Source organism: Coregonus clupeaformis, chromosome 12 (assembly GCF_020615455.1).
Source record: "Coregonus clupeaformis isolate EN_2021a chromosome 12, ASM2061545v1, whole genome shotgun sequence".
NCBI classification, from domain to species: Eukaryota; Metazoa; Chordata; class Actinopteri; order Salmoniformes; family Salmonidae; genus Coregonus; species Coregonus clupeaformis.
Window position 1 is genome coordinate 53,871,694 of NC_059203.1, and position 22,638 is coordinate 53,894,331.

The 22,638-nt window shown below is 44.8% G+C and overlaps 1 protein-coding gene across 2 annotated transcripts; it reads right to left on the bottom strand.

Annotated features, from left to right (window-relative positions):
- Positions 1–1,397: 1,397 nt before the first annotated feature.
- LOC121577677 (kelch domain-containing protein 8A-like) lies at positions 1,398–21,937 on the bottom strand. Of its 2 annotated transcripts, none has more exons than XM_041891449.2 (8): positions 21,809–21,937; positions 11,999–12,419; positions 11,631–11,841; positions 9,787–9,951; positions 9,466–9,684; positions 5,154–5,255; positions 3,432–3,580; positions 1,398–3,278 (listed from the first exon to the last, which is right to left on the bottom strand). In XM_041891449.2, exons 2-8 carry the CDS (start codon positions 12,161–12,163, stop codon positions 3,225–3,227), a joined length of 1,065 nt encoding a protein of 354 aa, XP_041747383.1. In that variant the 5' UTR covers positions 12,164–12,419; positions 21,809–21,937; the 3' UTR covers positions 1,398–3,224. The 2 variants fall into 2 exon arrangements, with proteins under 2 accessions (XP_041747383.1, XP_041747382.1); XM_041891448.2 differs by having other exon boundaries at positions 21,671–21,937.
- Positions 21,938–22,638: the final 701 nt, after the last annotated feature.

Here is a 22,638-nt window from a genome sequence, read left to right on the forward strand (position 1 = left end):
CCACATATTGTTATGTTACAGCCTTTTTCTAAAATGGATTAAATAATGTTTTGCCCTCATCAATCTACACACAATACCCCATAATGACAAAGCAAAAACAGGTTTTTAGAAATGTTTGCAAATGTATTACAAATAAAAAACAGAAATACCTTATTTACATAAGTATTCAGACCCTTTGCTATGAGACTCGAAATTGAGCTCAGGTGCATCCTGTTTCCATTGATCATCCTTGGAGATGTTTCTACACCTTGACTGGAGTCCACCTGTGGTAAATTCAATTGATTGGACATGATTTGGAAAGGAACACACCTGTCTATATAAGGTCCCACAGTTGACAGTGCATGTCAGAGCAAAAACCAAGCCATGAGGTCGAAGGAATTGTCCGTAGAGCGCCGAGACAGGATTGTGTCGAGGCACAGAACTGGGGAAGGGTACCAAAAAATGTCTGCAGCATTGAAGGTCCCCAAGAACACAGTGGCCTACATCATTCTTAAATGGAAGAAGTTTGGAACCACCAAGACTCTTCCTAGAGCTGGCCGCCCAGCCAAACTCAGCATTCGAGAGAGAAGGGCCTTGGTCAGGGAGGCACATTACAGCCCACTTGGAGTTTGCCAAAAGGCACCTAAAGGATTCTCAGACCATGAGAAACAAGATTCTCTGGTCTGATGAAACCAAGATTGAACCCTTTGGCCTGAATGCCAAGCGTCACGTCAGGAGGAAACCTGGCACCATGCTTCACCGTAGGGATGGTGGTGGCAGCATCATGCTGTGGGGATGTTTATCAGCGGCAGCAACTGGGAGACTAGTCAGGATCGAGGGAAACATGAACGGAGCAAAGTACAGAGAGATCCTTGATGAAAACCTTCTCCAGAGCGCTCAGGACCTCAGACTGGGGCGAGTTTCACCTTCCAACAGGACAACGACCCTAAGCACACAGCCAAGACAACGCAGGAGTGGCTTCGGGACAAGTCTCCGAATTTCCTTGAGTAGCCCAGCCAGAACCCGGACTTGAACCCGATCGAACATCTCTGGAGAGACCTGAAAATAGCTGTGCAGCGACGCTCCGCGTCCAGCCTGACAGAGCTTGAGAGGATCTGCAGAGATGAAATGGGAGAAACTCCCCAAATACAGGTGTGCCAAGCTTGTAGCGTCATACCCAAGCAGAATCAAGGCTGTAATCGCTGTCAACGGTGCTTCAACGAAATACTGAGTAAAGGGTGTGAATACTTATGTAAATGTGCTAGTTTTTTATTTGAATACATTTGCTAAAATTTCTAAAACCCATTTTTTTCTTTGTCATTAGTGGGTATTGTTTGTAGATTGATGAGGGGGGAAACAATTTCATCAATTTTAGAATAAGACTGTAACGTAACAGAATTAGGAAAAAGTCAAGGGGTCTGAATACTTTCCGAATGCACTGTAGCTCTGAATCCATGATATGGCAGAGGATGAAAAGCCATAAAACATACGTTTCCTCAACAACAGGTTATGGTAAATAATATCAAAGGCTGCAATGAAATCTAACAGTACAGAATAAGAATGAAACAAGAATGATATAGAAGCACACTACATGCAGGTAGGAACTGGATGGACTTATTTTGTTAAACGTCTTTTGTTTTATTTTCTAATCAAGTTAGAAGAACACCTAATTGAACCCATACTTACTGTAGAAGTATTCATCCACTAGTTTGTGCTTTTTAATAACATCCTGAGAATGAAGCTATTCATTAATTAATTTTCACGAATCAATTGTCACAGTGGACTAATGACAAACCAAAACAGATTAACCAAAAACCAGTATTGCAGGTGTCATGAGTATAACATATTTTCAAAAATGAGGATGTTAAAAAGAGCAGTCTCCCTAACAAATCTTAAGTAGGATTGAAGAACACAATTGAATATACACCATTTGATATATACTCTAAACCAGACATTACATGATTAACCTTCTCATTGACAAATATATGAAAGTATGATATCACACCTATATAATTCCTATTGCCATGGCAATCCATAGGCAACACATTCAAATATGTGGGTATCAGTGGAGGCTGCTGAGGGGAGGACGGCTCATAATAATGGCTGGAATGGAGTGATTGGAATGGTATCATGGTTGTGTTTGATACCAATACATTCAGTCCATTCCAGCCATTACACTCCTCCCCTCAGTAGCCTCCACCAGTGAGTATAGTCAACTCCTGATAAGTGCACCCTCTGTTTCAGTACAGTGCAGTTAATTCATATACATTATTTTGACTTGCTCCAGATATCTGCATGCATGCTATCTGCTCGCTCCAGTTAAGTGCATGTCTTCACGCCAGTCCAAGCCACTGCATACTGTACGTCAGGAGTTGACTAATTTAGGTCTAGAAATGGGTGGACACTAACATGAGGTCATTTGCATCTACAGTAATGAATATAAAACTGTTGACAAACAGCACACATTTCATACACAACAAATATACAGTATTTATCTAAGTAACAATACAAAATGTATTACCTTGCTTTAGTCTTTACTCACTGTTAAAATCACATCTATATTTCCTGTTGAAAATGTTTAATGCAAGGCAAGCAGTAAGTCTACAACAATAGATGTAAAAGTAAAAAAATATTGAAGACCTTGAGAATCTCCATGGGGAGATCACACACAGTGCAGAGGAATCTTTTCATTACTAAAACTCTTATTTATAACTTATTTACAGAGAAAGCCAGCTCCTCGTGTGTAGAGCAGGGATGGGAAATTGGCGGCCCTTTTTTTAGAATACACAAGATGCAATTTCGAAATGTGGTTTTGCACATGTGGGTAAGCAGACCTGCGAGTACCTACGGCCCCTCATGATGAGTTCAGATTTTTTGTGGCCCCCATGCCCATCAAAGTTGGCCATCCCTGGTGTAGAATATTTTTGTATGCTGTGAGTCAGTATGGTGATAATTGGGATATATTCTCTGTGTGTGTAGCCTGTGTGATACAAGTTCTCTCACTGTGTGTTGGAGTTGAGTGTGTATAGACAACCCAGCAGAGGGCACTGTTCTGTGTTTGTGGTATGATTTCCCCATCCTTACTATTCCTCTGTAGATCTTAGGAAGCATATTGCACTTGTCCCAGACCAGCAGCCATTCTGAAAGCATTGGAACCACTGATCTTGAATAGAATGTTCTAGAATTTGGAATCTTCTTGTTGTCATCCTGCTGTCAATCATCCTGTAAGGGTTGTGTCCTCTAGCCTACAAATATTCCTCCTCTTTCACATACAGGATCTCATTGGCTGAACTAGGGACCTTAAAGACAGTTAGACAGAGACAGATAGTAAATAACGTGTGTGTGTGTGTGTGTGTGTGTGTGTGTGTGTGTGTGTGTGTGTGTGTGTGTGTGTGTGTGTGTGTGTGTGTGTGTGTGTGTGTGTGACAACATGCAGAGCAATACTCCAGCACCTGGTTGACTCCTCCCACCACCAGCAGGCGGTCCCTGATGACGATGGACGAGGCGGAGCATCGTGCCATTGCCATGGGAGCCAGTCTCTCCCACTTCCTCTTCTGAGGGTGGAAGGCTTCCACCGTGTCCAGAACTGAAGGCTGGTGACCTGGGGACCACGCACAGTCATCATACGGTGTGCATTCGGAAAGTATTCAGACCCCTTGACTTTTTCCACATTTATTACGTTACAGCCTTATTCTAAAATTGATTAAATTGTTTTTCCAATCTACACACAATACCCCATAATGACAAAGCAAAAACAGGTTTTTAGAAATGTTTGCAAATGTATTTATAAAAACAAAGGAAATATTAAATTTACATAAGTATTCAGACCCTTTACTCAGTACTTTGTTGAAGCACCTTTGGCAGCGATACAGCCTCGAGTCTTCTTGGGTATGCCGCTATAAGCTTGGCACACCTGTATTTGGGGAGTTTCTCCCATTCTTCTCTGCAGATCCTCTCAAGCTCTGTCAGGTTGGATGGGGAGCGTTGCTGCACAGCTATTTTCAGGTCTCTTCAGAGATGTTCAATCGGGTTCAAGTCCGGGCTCTGGCTGGGCCAATCATTCAGAGACTTGTCCCGAAGCCACTGCTGCGTTGTCTTGGCGTTATCCAGTTCGAAAGTGAACCTTCGCCCCAGTCTGAGGTCCTGAGCAGGTTTTCATCAAGGATCTCTCTGTACTTTGCTCCGTTCATCTTTCCCTCGATCCTGACTAGTCTCCCAGGCCCTCCCGCTGAAAAACATCCCCACAGCATGATGCTGCCACCACCATGCTTCACCGTAGGGATGGTGCCAGGTTTCCTCTAGATTTGACGTTTGGCATTCAGGCCAAATAGTTCAATCTTGGTTTCATCAGACCAGAGAATCTTGTCTCTCATGGTCTGAGAGTCCTTTAGGTGCCTTTTGGCAAACTCCAAGCGGGCTGTCATGTGCCTTTTACTGAGGTGTGGCTTCCGTCTGGCCACTCTACCATAAAGGCCTGATTGGTGGATTGCTGCAGAGATGGTTGTCCTTCTGGAAGGTTCTCCAATCTCCACAGAGGAACTCTGGAGCTCTGTCAGAGTGACCATCGGGTTCTTGGTCACCTCCCTGACTAAGGCCCTTCTCCCCCAATTGCTCAGTTTGGCCAGGCGGCCAGCTCTAGGAAGAGTCTTGGTGGTTCCAAACTTCTTCCATTTAAGAATGACACAATCCTGTCTCGGAGCTCTACGGACAATTCCTTCGACCTCCTGGCTTGGTTTTTGCTCTGACATGCACTGACTTTATATAGACAGGTGTGTGCCTTTCCAAATCATGTCCAATCAATTTGCCACAGGTGGACTCCAATCAAGTTGTAGAAACATCTCAAGGATGATCAATGGAAACAGGATGCACCTGAGCTCAATTTCGAGTCTCATAGCAAAGGGTCTGAATACTTATGTAAATAAGGTATTTCTGTTTTGTATTATTTTGATAAATTAGCAACAAAAAAAAAAAGGGGTATTGTATTGATGAGGATTTTTATTGTATTTAATCCATTTTAGAATAAGGCTGTAACGTAACAAAATGTGGAAAAAGTCAAGGGGTCTGAATACTTTCTAAATGCACTGTATGTTCATAACACATTGTCATGACCAACTAGCGTTCAACAAAAACACACGTATATGAGCACATATACACACACATTCACACTCCCTCACCGAGTCCTCCTGCTACGACCATCCTGCCCCTGAGGAAAGATGAGGCGAAGTCAGCCCTCTTAGTCTTCATGGCCACCGTGTCCTCTGACTTCAACCACAACCCTGGAGGGAGACAGGAGAGGACAATGTTAGAGTGTGTGCGTGCGTGTGCAAGTGTAAACCACATTTGAATGAGGGTGGGGGAGGCAGGGAAGTGTGTGTACAATCAACTTTGACCACTGCATAAAACTCCAGCAAGATTTCAATTTTCTTATTTCCATTTATTGTGGAATCCTGCAAGCTACAATTTGGTATGTCCCTGAACGCTGGTGGCATCACAACTCAATAAGAAATACTGTGCACACCATGAATACAAATGTCCACACACACACCAAGCTACCAGGTCATGGCCCCAGATATTAGAAATAAGAAAATAGGGTCAATATCCTATAAAACCACCCAATCTGAACACTTTAATTGCTTCAAAGGAGAAAAACAAGCTATTTTCCTCTATTACAGTAAATTGGCATTTATTTACACTTGTACTTAGGCAAACATTTGTGCTGCTAAAGACAGTGAAACTATTTCAGAGAAACAGCAACTAGGGAGATTTTGTAGATTTTCAAATAATATTTTAAAGCTTTTATGTTGTCTGTAAGAAACCCAAGCCTGCGTGAGTTTAGTGTCTCTGACTTCACAATCAGCTCCACAGAGAGAGAGAGCGGAAGACAGAGAGAGACATAGAGAGGAAAACTTAACCAGAGCAGATAAAAGCACTTTGTTAATGAAGTGTTGCGATGCCAGCCCATTTTTGAGCTTGAAAGGGAATAAGGCGGAGCACAGCTGGCGACGGGCACACTGCTCTGCGACTCACTGACAGGGCCTTTGTTGTTGAAGTGTTGGCTGGCTGGCACTCTCAGGGGCTTCCTCTAAATAACTTTTTAAAACATATAATATTCAGCACTAAGTTCCCTTTTTCCTGCAGATTCAGAGGGTGGGGCACACACTAACACACTAAGACAGGTCAGAGAGTTGAGTTGCTCTACTACAGATAGCTGAACTAGAAGGGACTGGAGATATTGCAGTTGTGTAGTTATTGTATGTGCTGGGCTGTGTGTAGAGAGTGTGTATTGGTGTGATGTGTTTTCTACAGTTCTGTAGAGGCTTTGGTAGTCAGTGGTTTTCCATTGAACAGATTACGATGAGCTACAGTCAGACAGACATGGAGAACACAATTCTGGATACTAGAAAATCCAGTGCTCTACTTTGTAATGAGTCATCATTATGTCATATTACACAATGTCTGTCTTTGTATATTGGAGTCATTTTAATATTCTACTTTTATCAATGTAATCTACACTCAGTGGCCAGTTTATTATTAGGTACACCCATCTAGTACCAGGTCGGACCCCACTTTGCCTCCAGAACAGCTTGAATTCTTCGGGGCATGGAAGAATTGCTCAATTGGTATCAAGGGACCTAATGTGTGCCAGGAAAACATTTCATACACCATTACACCACCACCACCAGCCTGTACCGTTGACACAAGACAGAATGGGGCCATGGACTCATGCTGTTTATGCCAAATCCTGACTCTGCCATCAGCATGACACAACAGGAACCGGGATTCATTGGACCAGGTGATGTTTTTCCACTCCTCAATTGTCCAGTGTTGGTGAATGCGTGCCCACTGCAGCCGCTTCTTCTTGTTTTTAGCTGATAGGAGTGGATTCTTGCCATTCTCCTTCGACATCTCATCAAAGAGCTGTTTTCGCCCACAGGACTGCCACTGACTGGATGTTTTTTGTTTGTCGCACCATTCTCTGTAAAACCTAGACACTGTTGTGCGTGAAAAGCCCAGGAGGCCAGCTGTTTCTGAGATACTAGAACTAGCGCCTGGCACCAACGATCATACCACGCTCAAAGTTGCTTAGGTCACTCGTTCTGCCCATTCTAACGTTCAATCGAACAGTAACTGAGTGCCTCGATGCCTGTCTTCCTGCTTTATATAGCAAGCCATGGCCACTTGACTCACTGTCTGTAGGAGCTAACCATTTTCGTGAACGGGGTGGTGTACCTAATAAACTGGCCACTGAGTGTATACTTCCAATGCAGCTTGTTGCTGCTATTTTGCACGCACATTTTCTGTCAACATTCTAAAAAAATATATATCAAGACATTGAAGAATAGGTAAATCCAGAGCCATATAATCAGATATCTAAATAAATGGCTCTGGGTAAATCTAACAATGTGAGCTACAGAGTATAATATCCCTGTGTGAGAGTTGCAGACACCATGACCATCTGTGGAGGAAGATAATAACGCAATCTGTTTCTGAATCCTGTAATTTAAACACCTCCCTCCCTCCGTGCTATAGCTCATCTCCCATCTCATCTCCACTTAGATTAGATTGGGAGGGAATGTGAATGGGCCTTATTGTTTACTGTGTGTGTGTGTGTGTGAGGGCCTTATTTGTGTGTGTGTGTGTGTGTGTGTGTGTGTGTGTGTGTGTGTGTGTGTGTGTGTCTGAGGAGGAAGGTAGGGAGGAAGGTAGAGTAAATGTATGTCTGATATCTCTGGAGTAAAACCCAGACAGCCTGCCAGCTGGCCAGACATACATTCTCACCGTGGTGTTTGGCTTTGATTGGTTAAAATAGACAAATCAAAATGCGTGACAAAATACCCTATTGTTTGAAATTACTTATCGATTTTTTTACCTGGGTATGGCTCTCACTTTTCTCTTCCTGGTCTATTCTCAATTTGACCATTTGTTATTCATTTTCTGTGAGACAGAAGATAAGTTGTTTTTCCAGGAATATGAGATGTGTGTGTGTGCAGCATGCAGCCAGCTTTTACTCTTAGAGAATTACTTTTCTTTGGGGATAAATTTTATAGGATGAATGTCTGACAGGCACTTCAAAATTAATAGGAGACGCTATCAGTATGATGATACACACACATACACATGTGTGTTTGTCTTAGTGTGTGTTCTATATTGTACATGCAGAGAGTGATCTCTTATCCCCTTACTCTCTCTCAGATTTACAGTAGAATATAGTAGAATAGAATAGAGCAGAATAGAATAGAACTTTATTGTGTAACTGGAAAAGGAAATCAGTGCACTTAAATGTATACAGTGAGGGAAAAAAGTATTTGATCCCCTGCTGATTTTGTAAGTTTGCCCACTGACAAAGAAATGATCAGTCTATAATTTTAATGGTAGGTTTATTTGAACAGTGAGAGACAGAATAACAACAAAAAAATCCAGAAAAACGCATGTCAAAAATGTTATAAATTGATTTGCATTTTAATGAGGGAAATAAGTATTTGACCCCCTCTCAATCAGAAAGATTTCTGGCTCCCAGGTGTCTTTTATACAGGTAACGAGCTGAGATTAGGAGCACACTCTTAAAGGGAGTGATCCTAATCTCAGTTTGTTACTGTATAAAAGACACCTGTCCACAGAAGCAATCAATCAATCAGATTCCAAACTCTCCACCATGGCCAAGACCAAAGAGCTCTCCAAGGATGTCAGGGACAAGATTGTAGACCTACACAAGGCTGGAATGGGCTACAAGACCATCGCCAAGCAGCTTGGTGAGAAGGTGACAACAGTTGGTGCGATTATTCGCAAATGGAAGAAACACAAAATAACTGTCAATGCAAGATCTCACCTCGTGGAGTTGCAATGATCATGAGAACGGTGAGGAATCAGCCCAGAACTACACGGGAGGATCTTGTCAATGATCTCAAGGCAGCTGGGACCATAGTCACCAAGAAAACAATTGGTAACACACTACGCCGTGAAGGAAATGAAATCCTGCAGCGGCCGCAAGGTCCCCCTGCTCAAGAAAGCACATATACAGGCCCGTCTGAAGTTTGAAAATGAACATCTGAATGATTCAGAGGAGAACTGGGTGAAATTGTTGTGGTCAGATGAGACCAAAATCGAGCTCTTTGGCATCAACTCAACTCGCCATGTTTGGAGGAGGAGGAATGCTGCCTATGACCCCAAGAACACCATCCCCACCGTCAAACATGGAGGTGGAAACATTACGCTTTGGGGGTGTTTTTCTGCTAAGGGGACAGGACAACTTCACTGCATCAAAGGGACGATGGACGGGGCCATATACCTCCTTCCCTCAGCCAGGGCATTGTTTTATCTGGATTTTGTTGTTGTTATTCTGTCTCTCACTGTTCAAATAAACCTACCATTAAAATTATAGACTGATCATGTCTTTGTCAGTGGGCAAACATACAAAATCAGCAGGGGATCAAATACTTTTTTCCCTCACTGTATGTGTTTGTGTATGTGTTTTTTGGTGGTTCTTACCCTGGTTAGTATCAAAGATGTTGACATTCTTGGTGAACTTGGAGCTCTGGTGGCCCCCTCCCTTCCTTAGCCCCCCCAGCAGACACAGCCTCCCTGAACTGTCCCAGAACACGCCCCCATACGAACGTTTGCACGGCATGTTCGGTAGTGTACTCCAGGAGCGTGTCTCTGAATCAAATACCTCAAAGACCTTCAACGTGCGCTTACACTGACGCCCACCTAGAGAGAACACACACACTTAGTATACACATTACACGTGCAAACTGGCAAACATGCACGCAAGCATGAACAAACACCCAAACACACACACCCTTTCCTTACCTGCCACGTAGATTTTGTTGCCCAGTAGGTGTGCTGTAGCATCATATCTCGGTGTGGGCATAGGTGGCAGTAGTGCCCACACATTCTTCCTCAGGTCATACTGCTGCAGTATACTACGGGGGAGCAGGTCTGAACCCATTCCACCCACTGCCAACGCACGCCCATCTACAGAGAAGGGTGAGAGAGAGAAAGGTGGAGGAGGTGGAAACTGAGCCATTAACATGGATCTGGCCATGTACAGAATGCACGTATATACACTACCAGTCAAAAGTTTGGACACACTTACTCATTCAAGGGGTTTTCTTTATTTTTTACTATTTTCTACATTGTAGAATAATAGTGAAGACATCAAAACTATGAAATAACACATATGGAATCATGTAGTAACCAAAAATGTGTTCAACAAATCAAATAGCCACCCTTTGCCTTGATGACAGCATTGCACATTCTTGGCAATCTCTCAACTAGCTTCATGAGGTCGTCACCTGGAATGCATTTAAATTAACACGTGTGCCTTCTTAAAAGTTAATTTGTGGAATTTCTTTCCTTCTTAATGCATTTGAGCCAATCAGTTGTGTTGTGACAAGGTAGGGGGGTTATATAGAAGATAGCCCTATTTGGTAAAATACCATGTCCATATTATGGCAAGAACAGCTCAAGTAAGCAAAGCGAAACGACAGTCCATCATTACTTTAAGACATGAAGGTCAGTCAATACGGAACATTTCAAGAACTTTGAAAGTTTCTTCAAGTGCAGTCGCAAAAACAATCAAAACTGGCTTTCATGAGGACCGCCACAGGAATGGAAGACCCAGAGTTACCTCTGCTGCAGAGGATAAGTTCATTAGAGTTACCAGCCTCAGAAATTGCAGCCCAAATAAATGCTTCACAGAGTTCAAGTAACAGACACATCTCAACATCAACTGTTCAGAGGGGACTGTGTATATCAGGCCTTCATGGTCGAATTGCTGCAAAGAAACCACTACTAAAGGACACCAATAATAATAAGAGACCTGCTTGGGCCAAGAAAGATGAGCAATGGACATTACACCGGTGGAAATGTGTCCTTTGGTCTGGAGTCCAAATTTGAGATTTTTGGTTCCAACCGCCGTGTCTTTGTGAGACGCGGTGTGGGTGAACGGATGATCTCCACATGTGTAGTTCCCACCGTAAAGCATGGAGGAGGAGGTGTTATGGTGTGGGGGTGCTTTGCTGGTGACACTGTCTGTGATATATTTAGAATTCAAGGCACACTTAACCAGCATGGCTACTACAGCATTCTGCAGCGATACGCCATCCCATCTGGTTTGGGCTTAGTGGGACTATCATTTGTTTTTCAACAGGACAATGACCCAACACACATCCAGGCTGTGTAAGGGCTATTTTACCAAGAAGGAGAGTGATGGAGTGCTGCATCAGATGACCTGGCCTCCACAATCCCCCGACCTCAACCCAATTGAGATGGTTTGGGATGAGTCGGACAGCAGAGTGAAGGAAAAGCAGACAACAAGTGCTCAGCATATGTGGGAACTCCTTCAAGACTGTTGGAAAAGCATTCCAGCTGAAGCTGGCTGAGAGAATGCTAAGAGTGTGCAAAGCTGTCATCAAGACAAAGGGGGGCTATTTGAAGAATCTCAAATATAAAATATACTTTGATTTGTTTAACACTTTTTTGGTTACTACATTATTCCATATGTGTTATTTCATAGTTTTGCTGTCTTCACTATTATTCTGCAATGTAAAAAATAGTAAAAATAAAGAAAAACCCTTGAATGAGTAGGTGTGTCCAAACTTTTGACTGGTACTGTATGTCCCAGTGCCACTGACTCAGTAGCCCCTACACACCTTTCACAGTGACGGCCGCCCCCATCAGTGCTTCTCTGAGGGCGCTCCTCTTCTTCCACCTCCCCTCCTCTGTGTTGTACACCTCCACCACCTTCAGAGGGTGCTGGTCCTCCCCCACACCACCCACAACCAGGATCTGTTTGCCCAGCACCGCCACGGCCGCACCCGCCCGAGGGGTGGGCATGGGGGGCAAGCTTAACCACTGGTCCCCCTGAAAACAACAATAAATAAAGTGTAATTAATTACATGGTCTATTAGTCCTGTGTGTATGTTTGAACCGATGCGTTCTGTGTTTAATCCTGTGTGTGTTTCTGTGCGTGTGGGTCGTGTGTGTTTGTGCGTGTATGTGTGTGTATGCTCCAACCTACCTCTGGAGAGTAGAGTTCCAGGGCTGGGGAGGGCCTCCCTGCAGCATCACAGCCCCCCAGCATGTACATCTGCCCCCCCACCTCTGCCAGGGAGTGGTAGACACGCCCACTGGGCAGCCGAGCCAGGCTCTGCCAGTGGAACTCCAGGGCCGAGGGCACAGACATCTGTATCTCAGCCCAGGGAGGGGAAGGGTTGCTGGGGGAGAGGTGAGGGAGAGGTGGGTCCAGGGAACCAGAGATGGAGTTGGACAGGTTTAGCACCCCGGGGTATAGTGCCGTGTCTACGGGAAGAGTCGAGAGAGTGGTGTTGTCAGGAGATCCAGAGAACCAGGTGGAAAACCAGAGATAGCGGGTGGAGCAAGGTCAGCAAAGCCCAACCGGAGGCTCTTCCCTGGGGTTGACCACCGGCTCGGTCTAGGTCCTGGAGGAAATGAGAGGGAAGGATGATTAGTATGGAACAGGAAGGAGATTGTAATATAATCCAATACAAGGACATAAAGAGTACTCATCTAAATTCCCTCTGACTCAGAATAATATGGTAATTTAGCAGATGCTTCTAATAAAAGCAACCTACAGCTATTTACTATTGAATAGATTGGATGTTCTGTTGTAGACTTTGGCTGTGTGTGTGTGTGTGCGTGTCATGGCCCTCTTTAGCTGTGTACACAATCAGGATGAAGTGGGCTTTACAAGCAGAGGCAAACATCCATCAGTAACCAGGCAACCATCCTTCCCTTCCCCCCATCCCCCTCCCTCTTCCTCCTCTCTCTCCGTGTCTGGTTCTTGTCTGTAACCTACTTCGTCTACCCACACAGACAGTGTGACTGAGCAGCAGCAGCGGCATGGTGGATCAGCTCAGTGTGCTCTCATAGTCCGAGAGCATCTGGTCGTCGCAATGGTGGCACAGGGCTACTCGTTTCTCCCGAGTGGCGCAGTGGTCTAAGGCACTGCATCGCAGTGCTAGCTGTGCCACTAGAGATCCTGGTTAGAGTCCAGGCTCTGTCGCAGCCGGCCGCAACCAGGAGACCCATGGGCGGCGCACAATTGGTCCAGCGTCGTCCAAGGTAGGGGAGGGTTTGGCCGGCAGGGATGTGGGTTCGTTTCCCACGGGGGGCCAGTATGAAAAAATAATTTTAAAAAATGCATTCACTAACTGTAAGTCACTCTGGATAAGAGCGTCTGCTAAATGACTAAAATGAAAGTGGAGATTTTTTATTTTCTCCCTCACTCACCTGCCCATCTCGTCATTTGAATTCCATGCTGTCACTGTCACTTGTCCCCTCAAGTTTAACATTGTTGTCATCTATCCCCCATCAGGTGGCCTTAAAGTGTTCCTCAATGAGCTTGACACCTTCATAAGCTAATTTCCTGACGATGGCTCACCGCTCTTCGCACTTGGCGACTTCAACCTCTCGGCATCTGCCTTCAATTCATTTATTTCCAACTCTCTCTTACCTCTCCTTGCCTCTTTTGACCTCACCCTTTCCCAGTCCCCTCCCACTCACAAGGCAGGCAATATGCTTGACCTAATCTTTACTAGAGGCTGTTCGCCTACTAATCTCACTGCAACCCTCCTCCAGGTCTCTGATCACTACTTTCCTTTTCCGTCTCCCTTTCCTCCAACCCTAGCCACTCAGCCCCTACCCAGATGGTCATGCGCTGTCGCAATCTCGCTGTCTCTCTCCCACTACTTTCTCCTCTTCTATCCTATCATCTCATCCCTTCCGCTAAATCCTTCTCACTCCTGTCTACTGAATCTGCCTCTTTACCCCTACTCCCCTCCCTTTCCGCATCCTATGGCTCGCACTGTCCCCGTTCCTCCTGGCCGGCTCGGCCCTCCCCTCCTGAAACATTGGCTGAGTGACTCATTGCTTACAGAACAGGGCTGCGGGCAGCTGAGCAAAAATGGAGGAAAAATAAACTTCCAGAGGACCTATCATCCTTCCACTCCCTCCTCTTTACCTTCTGTTGCTCTGAATGCTCTGCTAAAGCCACTTTGTATTACTCTAAATTATAAGCTTCTCTCTCCTCCCTCCTTAATCCTCCACCCCTCCCTCTCCCTCCTCCCTCTCTGCGGACGACTTTGTCAACCACTTTGAAAAGAAGGTTAACGACATCCGCTCCTCATTCACTCAGCCTATTGAGTCCACTCATCCCACTCACACAGAACTACCCTGCGCCTTGACCTCTTTCTCCCCTCTCTCTCCAGATGAAATCCTGTGACTAGTGAGGTCTGTCCGCCCAACAACCTGCCTGCTTGACCCCATCCTCTTCCCCCTTCTCTAAAGACCTTCTCCCATTCCTCACATCCCTCATCAACTCATCCCTGACCACTGGCTGCGTCCCCTCTGACTTCAAAATGGCCCGAGTTGCTCCCCTTTTTAAGAAACCAACACTCGAATCCTCTGACGTAAAAAACTACAGACCGGTATCCCTTCTTTCTTTTCAAAACACTTGAGCATGCTGTCTTTGACCAACTGTCTCGCTATCTCTCTCAGAACGATCTTCTTGACCCTAACCAGTCAGGTTTCAAGACAGGTCACTCAACCGAGACTGCTCTTTTCTGTGTCACAGTGGCTCTCCGCACTGCCAAATCGGACTCGCTCTCCTCTGTTCTCATCCTCCTAGATCTATCCGCTGCCTTCAACACTGTGAACCACCAGATCCTCCTCTCTACCCTCTCAGGGCTGGGTGTCTCAGGTTCTGCACACTCTTGGATTGCATCCTACCTGGCAGGCCGCTCCTACCAGGTGTAGTGGAGATCTGTGTCTGCACCACGTACTCTCATGACTGGTATCCCCCAGGGCTCGGTTCTAGGCCCTCTCCTCCTCTCTATACACCAAGACACTCAGCTCTGTCAAATCCTCACATGATCTCTCCTATCATTGCTATGCGGACTCAACTACAACTACTTCTCTCCTCCCCCCTTGTGACCCCCAGGTGGCGACACGCATCTCTGCATGCCTGGCAGACATCTCAGCTTGGATGTCGGCCCACCACCTCAAGCTCAACAAGACGAAGATCATCTTCCTCCTAGGGAAGGCCTGCCCGCTCAAAGACCTCTCCATCACGGTTGACAACTCTACGGTGTCCCACTCCCAGAGTTCAAAGAACCTTGGCATGACCCTAGAAAACACACTGTCGTTCTCTGCAAACATCGAAGCAGTGACTCGCTTCTGCAGGTTTATGCTCTACAACATCCGTAGAGTACAACCATACCTCACACAGGAAGCGCCACAGGTCCTAATGCAGGCACTTGTCATCTCCGGTCTGGACTACTGCAACTCAAATAAAATAAAATTGTATTTGCCACATGCGCCGAATACAACAGGTGTAGACCTTACATTGAAATGCTTACTTACAAGCCCTCAACCAACAATGCAGTTTTAAGAAAATAAAAAAAAGTGTGAAGTAAAAAATAGATAAGTAAAAGATAGTCCGGGTAGCCATGATTAGCTGTTCAGGAGTCTTATGGCTTGGGGGAAGAAGCTGTTAAGAAGCCTTTTGGACCTAGACTTGGCACTCCGGTACCGCTTGCCGTGCGGTAGCAGAGAGAACAGTCTATGACTAGGGTGGCTGGAGTCTTTGACAATTTTTAGGGCCTTCCTCTGACACCGCCTGGTATAGAGGTCTTGGATGGCAGGAAGCTTTGCCCCAGTGATGTACTGGGCCGTACGCACTACCCTATGTAGTGCCTTGCGATCGGAGGCCGAGCAGTTGCCATACCAGGCGGTGATGCAACCAGTCAGGATGCCCTCAATGGTGCAGCTGCATAACTTTTTGAGGATATGAGGACCCATGCCAAATATTTTCAGTCTCCTGAGGGGGAATAGGCTTTGTTGTGCCCTCTTCACGACTGTCTTGGTGTGTTTGGACCACCAAGGAACTTGAAGCTCTCAACCTGTTCCACTACAGCCCTGTCGATGAGAATGGGAGCGTGCTCAGTCCTCTTTTTTTGCTGTAATCCACAATCATCTCCTTTGTCTTGATCACTTTGAGGGAGAGGTTGTTATCCTGGCACCACACGGCCAGGTCTATGACCTCCTCTCTATAGGCTGTCTAACCTTAAAGCTAGGACAGCAGAGTCCCTGCCCATCTTCTGAAAACATCTGAAACCCTACCTTTTCAAAGAGTATTTTAAATAATTCCACAGCATTAACTGTATGTCTGCTACAGTAAATTACAAAAATTTAAAATGTAAATGACGTAAGAGGAGTCCACAGCACAAACCCTGGTAGCCACAGGATCACTTACAAAATACCTATTTCTACTGTGCAGTGAGAACCCATTAACACCCCCACACATCACACTGAGAGTGTGGGTGGGTAATATAAAACATGGATATCATTAGGCTTCATTGACAAAAGGCCTTTAGTAGACTAAGCGCTTGGGTCCACATCACTCAAACATAATTGGCTTATTTTAGTATGTATTTTTTCCTGCGAGGGAACTTGTGTGAGTTTGGCACATTCAACAATGGAAGTTTAATTAGTCAGTCAATCTCTCCATCCATTTTTATTGATTGACCACAATGCAACTCCTTAAAGAGTTTTCACTACTGTCAAAGTGTTTCTATGCAGTAGGCAGATTCTTTGTCCTTCCCTCCCTCTTTGCTCTCTCTCTCTCTCTCTCTCTCTCTCTCCCTCTTTGCTCTCTCTCTCCCTCTTTGCTCTCTCTCTCCCTCCCTCTTTGCTCTCTCTCTCTCTTTGCTCTCTCTCTCCCTCTCCCTCTCTCCCTCTTTGCTCTCTCTCTCCCTCCCTCTTTGCTCTCTCTCTCCCTCTTTGCTCTCTCTCCCTCTTTGCTCTCTCTCCCTCTCTCCCTCTTTTCTCTCTCTCTCTGCTCTCTCTCTCTCTTTCTCTCTCTTCGCTCTCTCTGCAGACAGACGAATAAAAGGAAGGATGCATGCACAAAGAGAATAAAGAGAGATAGACGCTTCTTTTAGAATATTTTTTCTTAGGGGGCAGGGGTGGGTTACCATAGAAACAGTGACACGTTTTGGAGTTGCGAGGCCAGGGTACAGATGGCCACCCAGCCAGTATATTACTTGGTTTGGTTTTAATAATGGATTAAAGAAGGAAAGCATAACAGCAAATAAAAGCTGTGGTGTTGTTCTCCACTCTGACCCCGGCAGGCAGAGTCTTGTTAGCGAGACAGAATTGCTTTCTCCTTGCGTGCCTTGCAGAGCGTTTTAATTGCAATCAGTAACAGATTTGCTTTGCCACATCTTTTTTTTAATTAACCGCTTGAACAGCTTGAGATCAACAGTAGTCCCACCAACACCCATGGAAGTCATTCACAATCAGCATGAGTCTCTTTTCAAACTTTTAATTAGTTAGTCTCCCTCGATCCCTTTATATGCACGAGTCGGCCTCCAACTTGTTATAAAGTAATCCTCCAGCAAAGCTATTAGCCCATGTTTCAGATACAAGGAGCTTGGTTTGATCATGGTGGTGGCGTGCTCCCAACGGTCTCCCTATTGTCTCTCCATCTATCCCGTCGCTCCCCTTTTTCACTCTCTTTCTCCCCCTGCCTCTCTCTCTCTCCCCCTGCCACTCTCTCTCCCCCCTGCCTCTCTCTTTCTCCCCCTGCCTCTCTCTCTCTCCCCCTCCACAGGTGAAAACGGCGAAGCAAGGGATTGTTTAACGACTAACATTTCATTTAGCCTGCAGTATTCAAATAGTACTTAACTCTCAGAGCCTCTGTGCTGCTCCCCACACCTCAAAACCACTGCAGTGTGAGCAGTGGAGTCAGGGGAAGGGGTGTGTGTGTGTAGGAGACAGGGGAAGGTATAGCAGGGCTTAATAATATAATACATTAATGGCTTAATCCTGCTCTAATAGCAGTGTTCACGCTGGGGTGGGTTTAAATAAACTGACACCCAGGAGAGCCACTCATTGCTAAGGCCAGGGAGGGGAACGTTATAAAACTGCTGCTCTAACGTAATCAAATCCAATTTAATGCAATTAAAACCTGCCTTGGCAACGCTCATGCAGTGCAAATACAGTCAAACACAGCTTTATTCCACTCATACAAGGCTGTTCACACTAAGGTGGATGACTCACTGACTCACGCCAAATGCATTTCAATAACAGTACTGGCCCCGTGAGACCCACTCCCAGACAGAGACCAGAGGCGGATAGAATCAAACCTATCTTATAACTGGTTATGTAGTACCTTTTCATACATTACTCCTCACAGCAGTTCTACCATAGTGATTTACCAGCCTGAGGGCTTGCTATACTGCAGTATACTGCTCATGCTATTATTCTTTGTTTACACAGTTATAGTACAGTACATTGCAGGGAGGCAGTCTCTCACAGAGTCATACCACCCTGAAGGCTAACATTACTGCTTATTACACTTTGAAGACCAAGAGAAAGAGGAACATTCTCCCTACAGGCCCAAATATGGAAATGAGAAAATCTCATCCTCACTTCTCATCATTAAAAAAGTTGAATCAAGGAATTTCATCCTCTGTTCTGATTGCATTCATTAGCATCCTCAATGCTCTCCTGCTTTCTGACAAAATAAATGGTGCCTGCCTTGTGCCTCATTGTTGTTGTTTTCTATGAACATTACAATAACAACAACATTGACGTTTGGTTTAGTTTAAATGGCTCTGCTGTTGGTGGGAAGCAGCTCCCTTTCCTTCACAGCATGTTGTACAGTATGAATGTACCCACATCATCACACACAGTAACACATTAACTAACAGTGACAGATGTTGATTCTCAGCTACGTCTTCCAATTTGTAACAGCAACTGACACACAAACAGCAAATCAATAGAATGAGAAATGCATCTCTTAGAGCTACTCTACTCCGAGCTTAGTGATTACTAACCCTGGTCCTGGAGATCTACAGGGTGTGCAGGCTTTTGTTACAGCTCAACACTACCACACAGCAATTGAGCTAGTCAAGGCCCTGCAATTGATTAGTAGAATCAGGCATGTTAGTGGTGCTGGACTAAAAGACCAAGGTTGGAGACCAGCTGATTGTAAGGCTGTGGGCAGAGGCCAGGCCACTGAGTGACTATACACATCCCTCATTAAATCTAACGCTCTCTCTCTCTCTCTCTCTCTCTCTCTCTCTCTCTCTCCCTCTCTCTCTCTCTCTCTCTCTCTCTCTCTCTCTCTCTCTCTCTCTCTCTCTCTCTCTCTCTCTCTCTCTCTCTCTCTCTCTCTCTCTCTCTCTCTCTCTCTCTCTCTCTCTCTCTCTCTCTCTCTCTCTCTCTCTCTCTCTCTCTCTCTCTCTCTCTCTCTCTCTCTCTCTCTCTCTCTCTCTCTCTCTCTCTCTCTCTCTCGTCTTAATTTCTAATGAGCAATTAGCAGCCCCATATTGCTCTAAATAAATAAATGTGGTTTCAAAACACAGGACCAGGGAGAAGAGAGTTGTGGCACATTGTTGGCAGAGTTGGAGGAATAGTTGGCCAAGTAAGTATCTTATCTCTCTCTGTTAAAAGGCTAATGTCTGTCTCGCCCTCCTGGCATCGCTTGTGTGTGTTTGTATGCTGTCTGCATGTGAGTAAACAGCTGCTGTAAAAGCGGACCAATCTTTCCATAGCAACCCAGTAGAGTGCATACAGGCAGCACGAGCGGATGCAAGGCAGCGTGGCAGAGGTGATGATGTCACAATGAGAAATGAAAGCATCAAAAGTTTAGATAGAATGTCTCCCTATCGGCCAATTAACATACTTCTGTCTGTCCATCTCTAGACTATGCCATGTCCATGTAAATGTATACCAACTCCCACTCCTGTCCCAACAATAAGCTAATATTCCTTTTTCATGTAGGCCAAAGAGGAATAAACTGTATGCATGTAGGTATCGAGGCATAAAACTGAGGACACATGCTTTAGGCATTCTGTTATGTAAGCCATTGGACTGTATACTCAATTCAGACATACTGCACATTACCCCCTGGGAACAAACACGCATACACACTTGGACACACATGGACACTCAGTACACTGGCTGATGTGAAAGTGCCCCATTAGAATGAATTTATACAATGTGGCAGCCTGGAGAAGGCATGAGTGCAGACAGAGAGAGCAGAAAGAAGGAAAGAGAGATGAGGAGAGTATTGAGGAGGAGTGAGAGAGATGATTGAGAGAGCAATAAAGAACAGGTAGAGTTATTGATGGTAGGGGAACCTTGGACACAATCCCTATGGTTTTATACTTAATTACTACTGTGTGTGTGTTTGTTTGTTTGTTTGTTTGTTTGTTTGTTTGTGTGTGTGTGTGTGTGTGTGTGTATGAGTGTGAGTGTGAGAGAAAGAAAATAGAGCCTACAGGACCAGGTCTCACTATTTCATTTCTCCTCTGTCAGCAAAACTGGACTCCCTTGTGTCACTCTCTGCTGTGCTGACTGGGCCAGCGAGATGGAGAGAAAGAGAGAGAGAGGGAGCAGGAGACGTGGGAGAGAGGGAGGGAGGGAGCAGGAGAGGGGCGAGGGGGTAGCAGACTGACAGGCCAAACTCCAGAGCTGATAACTTTGGCAGAGTGGGCCTCTGTCTTTTGTTTTCAAGCAATAAGAAGAGTTACCCAGAGTAGCTTTACAATGGCCTTGAATTGATATTTATTGATTTACCATAAATCCCACAGAGTAGCTTCATGCACAAGCCCATTGATCCATAGGGTTTTTATGATTGTAAGTAATCAATAAGCGCTGAGCGGAGAGGAGGAGGAGAGAAGGAGGAGGGGAGAGGTGATGATAAGAAAAGAGAGGAGGGGATTTCAGTCAGTATTCAGCTCAGAGAGTGTCCCAGATCTCTCAACCTTGCTCCTAGCTGTACAGCGTGCGATTGGGCTGGGGGGTTAGACATTCAGACAGCATAACAAACGGATGACATTTCAGACAGAGTAATGCATGAGTCATTATTCATTATCTTCAGCATCATTCTCCTCATCACTACCATGAGCACAGTCATCATCATCATCATCATGACCAACAACAACAACCACCACCACAACACCACCATCATCACAATCATCATCATCATCATCTTACCAATTATTGAAATAACAAGTTAGAACAGAAAAATAGGTGTACCACAATGAATAATAGGCTTATAGGCTACTGAATGTATTGTACACTTTTATCTGTGTTGCATTAAGGTGCATCATGATGACCTGAAAATCTTTTAACACTCACATAGTTCAAACTGATCTCATTGTGCATAAGCAGAAGTGTCTGGTGATGCCACATGCATGTCATGTCGGAAACTCGGAAATGTCAGACTTGCTAACCCAGGCGTTAGAGTCGAATCCCTAGTTTCCCACTTGTGACGTACCAGAATCAACCAATAGGAAGCGCTACGCAAATAACTTACGTTAATTTAAACTCGGAAGTCCCGAGTTTCCGACATGATTGGAACGCGGCATAAATTCAAACAGAATATTTATAAACAAGATAAATATTTGAGGCCTTGTATGATCAAATCGAATGAAAATGTATCGAGTCAGTGCAATATACACTGAGGTATGTAAAAATCAACGTTAGGGATGCTAATAACTTTGTTGTTTCTGTAGCCTACAATACGCCACAATTCGTCTGAATGACACAGCCCACCAAAAGTAAATTACTGCATACTGAAACAACGTTTTGTATATAGATGTTAAGCTATTATTAGTAATAGGAACACCCCACATACAATGAGAGGCTGCAGAGCTACCTGCTTCTGAGTTCTCCGAACACCGAGAGGCGCACCCACACTCCCCAGAGAAGTTGATCACAAAGCGGACGCGGCGCACACAACGATCGGTCGGTCACATTAAAAGCGACAATATTTCTATGAATCCTTTTCAATTACTTTACGATCCTCACGCGGTCCGGTTCTCCCAGGTCTTATTTCCGTCGGCGTTTCCCCTGACCAGGCTGATAGATGGAGAGAGGCTTCAGTGCAATAAACCACTCAAGTAGCCTTATAGACACTCCCTCCCTCTTGTATCCGCGCAGTGAAACAGGCAGGCTCTGGTGGTACCGCGCTCTAAAAAACATTTTCAAACAAACCCTGCCACTTCCATCCATCATCATTATGTGGGTCACATTTGAAATATACATTTCTGCTTGCACCGTAGCCTACTGATTGTAATTCATACATTAACTGTGGAAATCGGAAAGAGACAGTGCTGTGCCGATAACCCACTCTGAGACACTTTTATGCATTTGAATTTTAAGTAGTGTTGCATAAAAAGGAAATCACTGACATTTATTGCTTTCAGTTGAGTCGACTCAGCCCAAATCACTGCATGAATATTTTATAGTGAGGACATAGCTCTGCAGAATTATGTTTATTCTCATAATAAACATTGGGAATTGAATGTCCCTCAAAGGCAACTCATGAATTCCAGTAGGCCTACTAGAATGATTCTATAAAATGTTATAGCTAATATTCCTTTAGTTTTTATCGTTTAACTCAACATTTTCTGTCAATGTCTGTGTATCAGTGCCACTGAATTAATTCGTTTAGATCTAACATCATGTCCTCTGTAAGCACATTACAGCAGGCCTACATCATGAAGCTCAAAGCTTTTCTCATAACTACACTTTTGTTCATCTATACTTAATTACTAGACTCAAGTAATTACAACATGCTGAGTCTCTCTCTCTCTCCAGTTCTGTATGTTGGAACAGTGTGTC

Excerpts from the sequence above, each read along its gene's own strand:
- LOC121577677 (XM_041891449.2), bottom strand. The coding sequence starts at position 12,163 with ATGTCTGTGCCCTCGGCCCTGGAGTTCCACTGGCAGAGCCTGGCTCGG. Across the intron at positions 9,952-11,630 it reads GGCGGCCGTCACTGTGAAAG|ATGGGCGTGCGTTGGCAGTG; the intron begins GTGTGTAGGGGC and ends CCTTCTCTGTAG. Across the intron at positions 9,685-9,786 it reads CAACAAAATCTACGTGGCAG|GTGGGCGTCAGTGTAAGCGC; the intron begins GTAAGGAAAGGG and ends TGTTCTCTCTAG.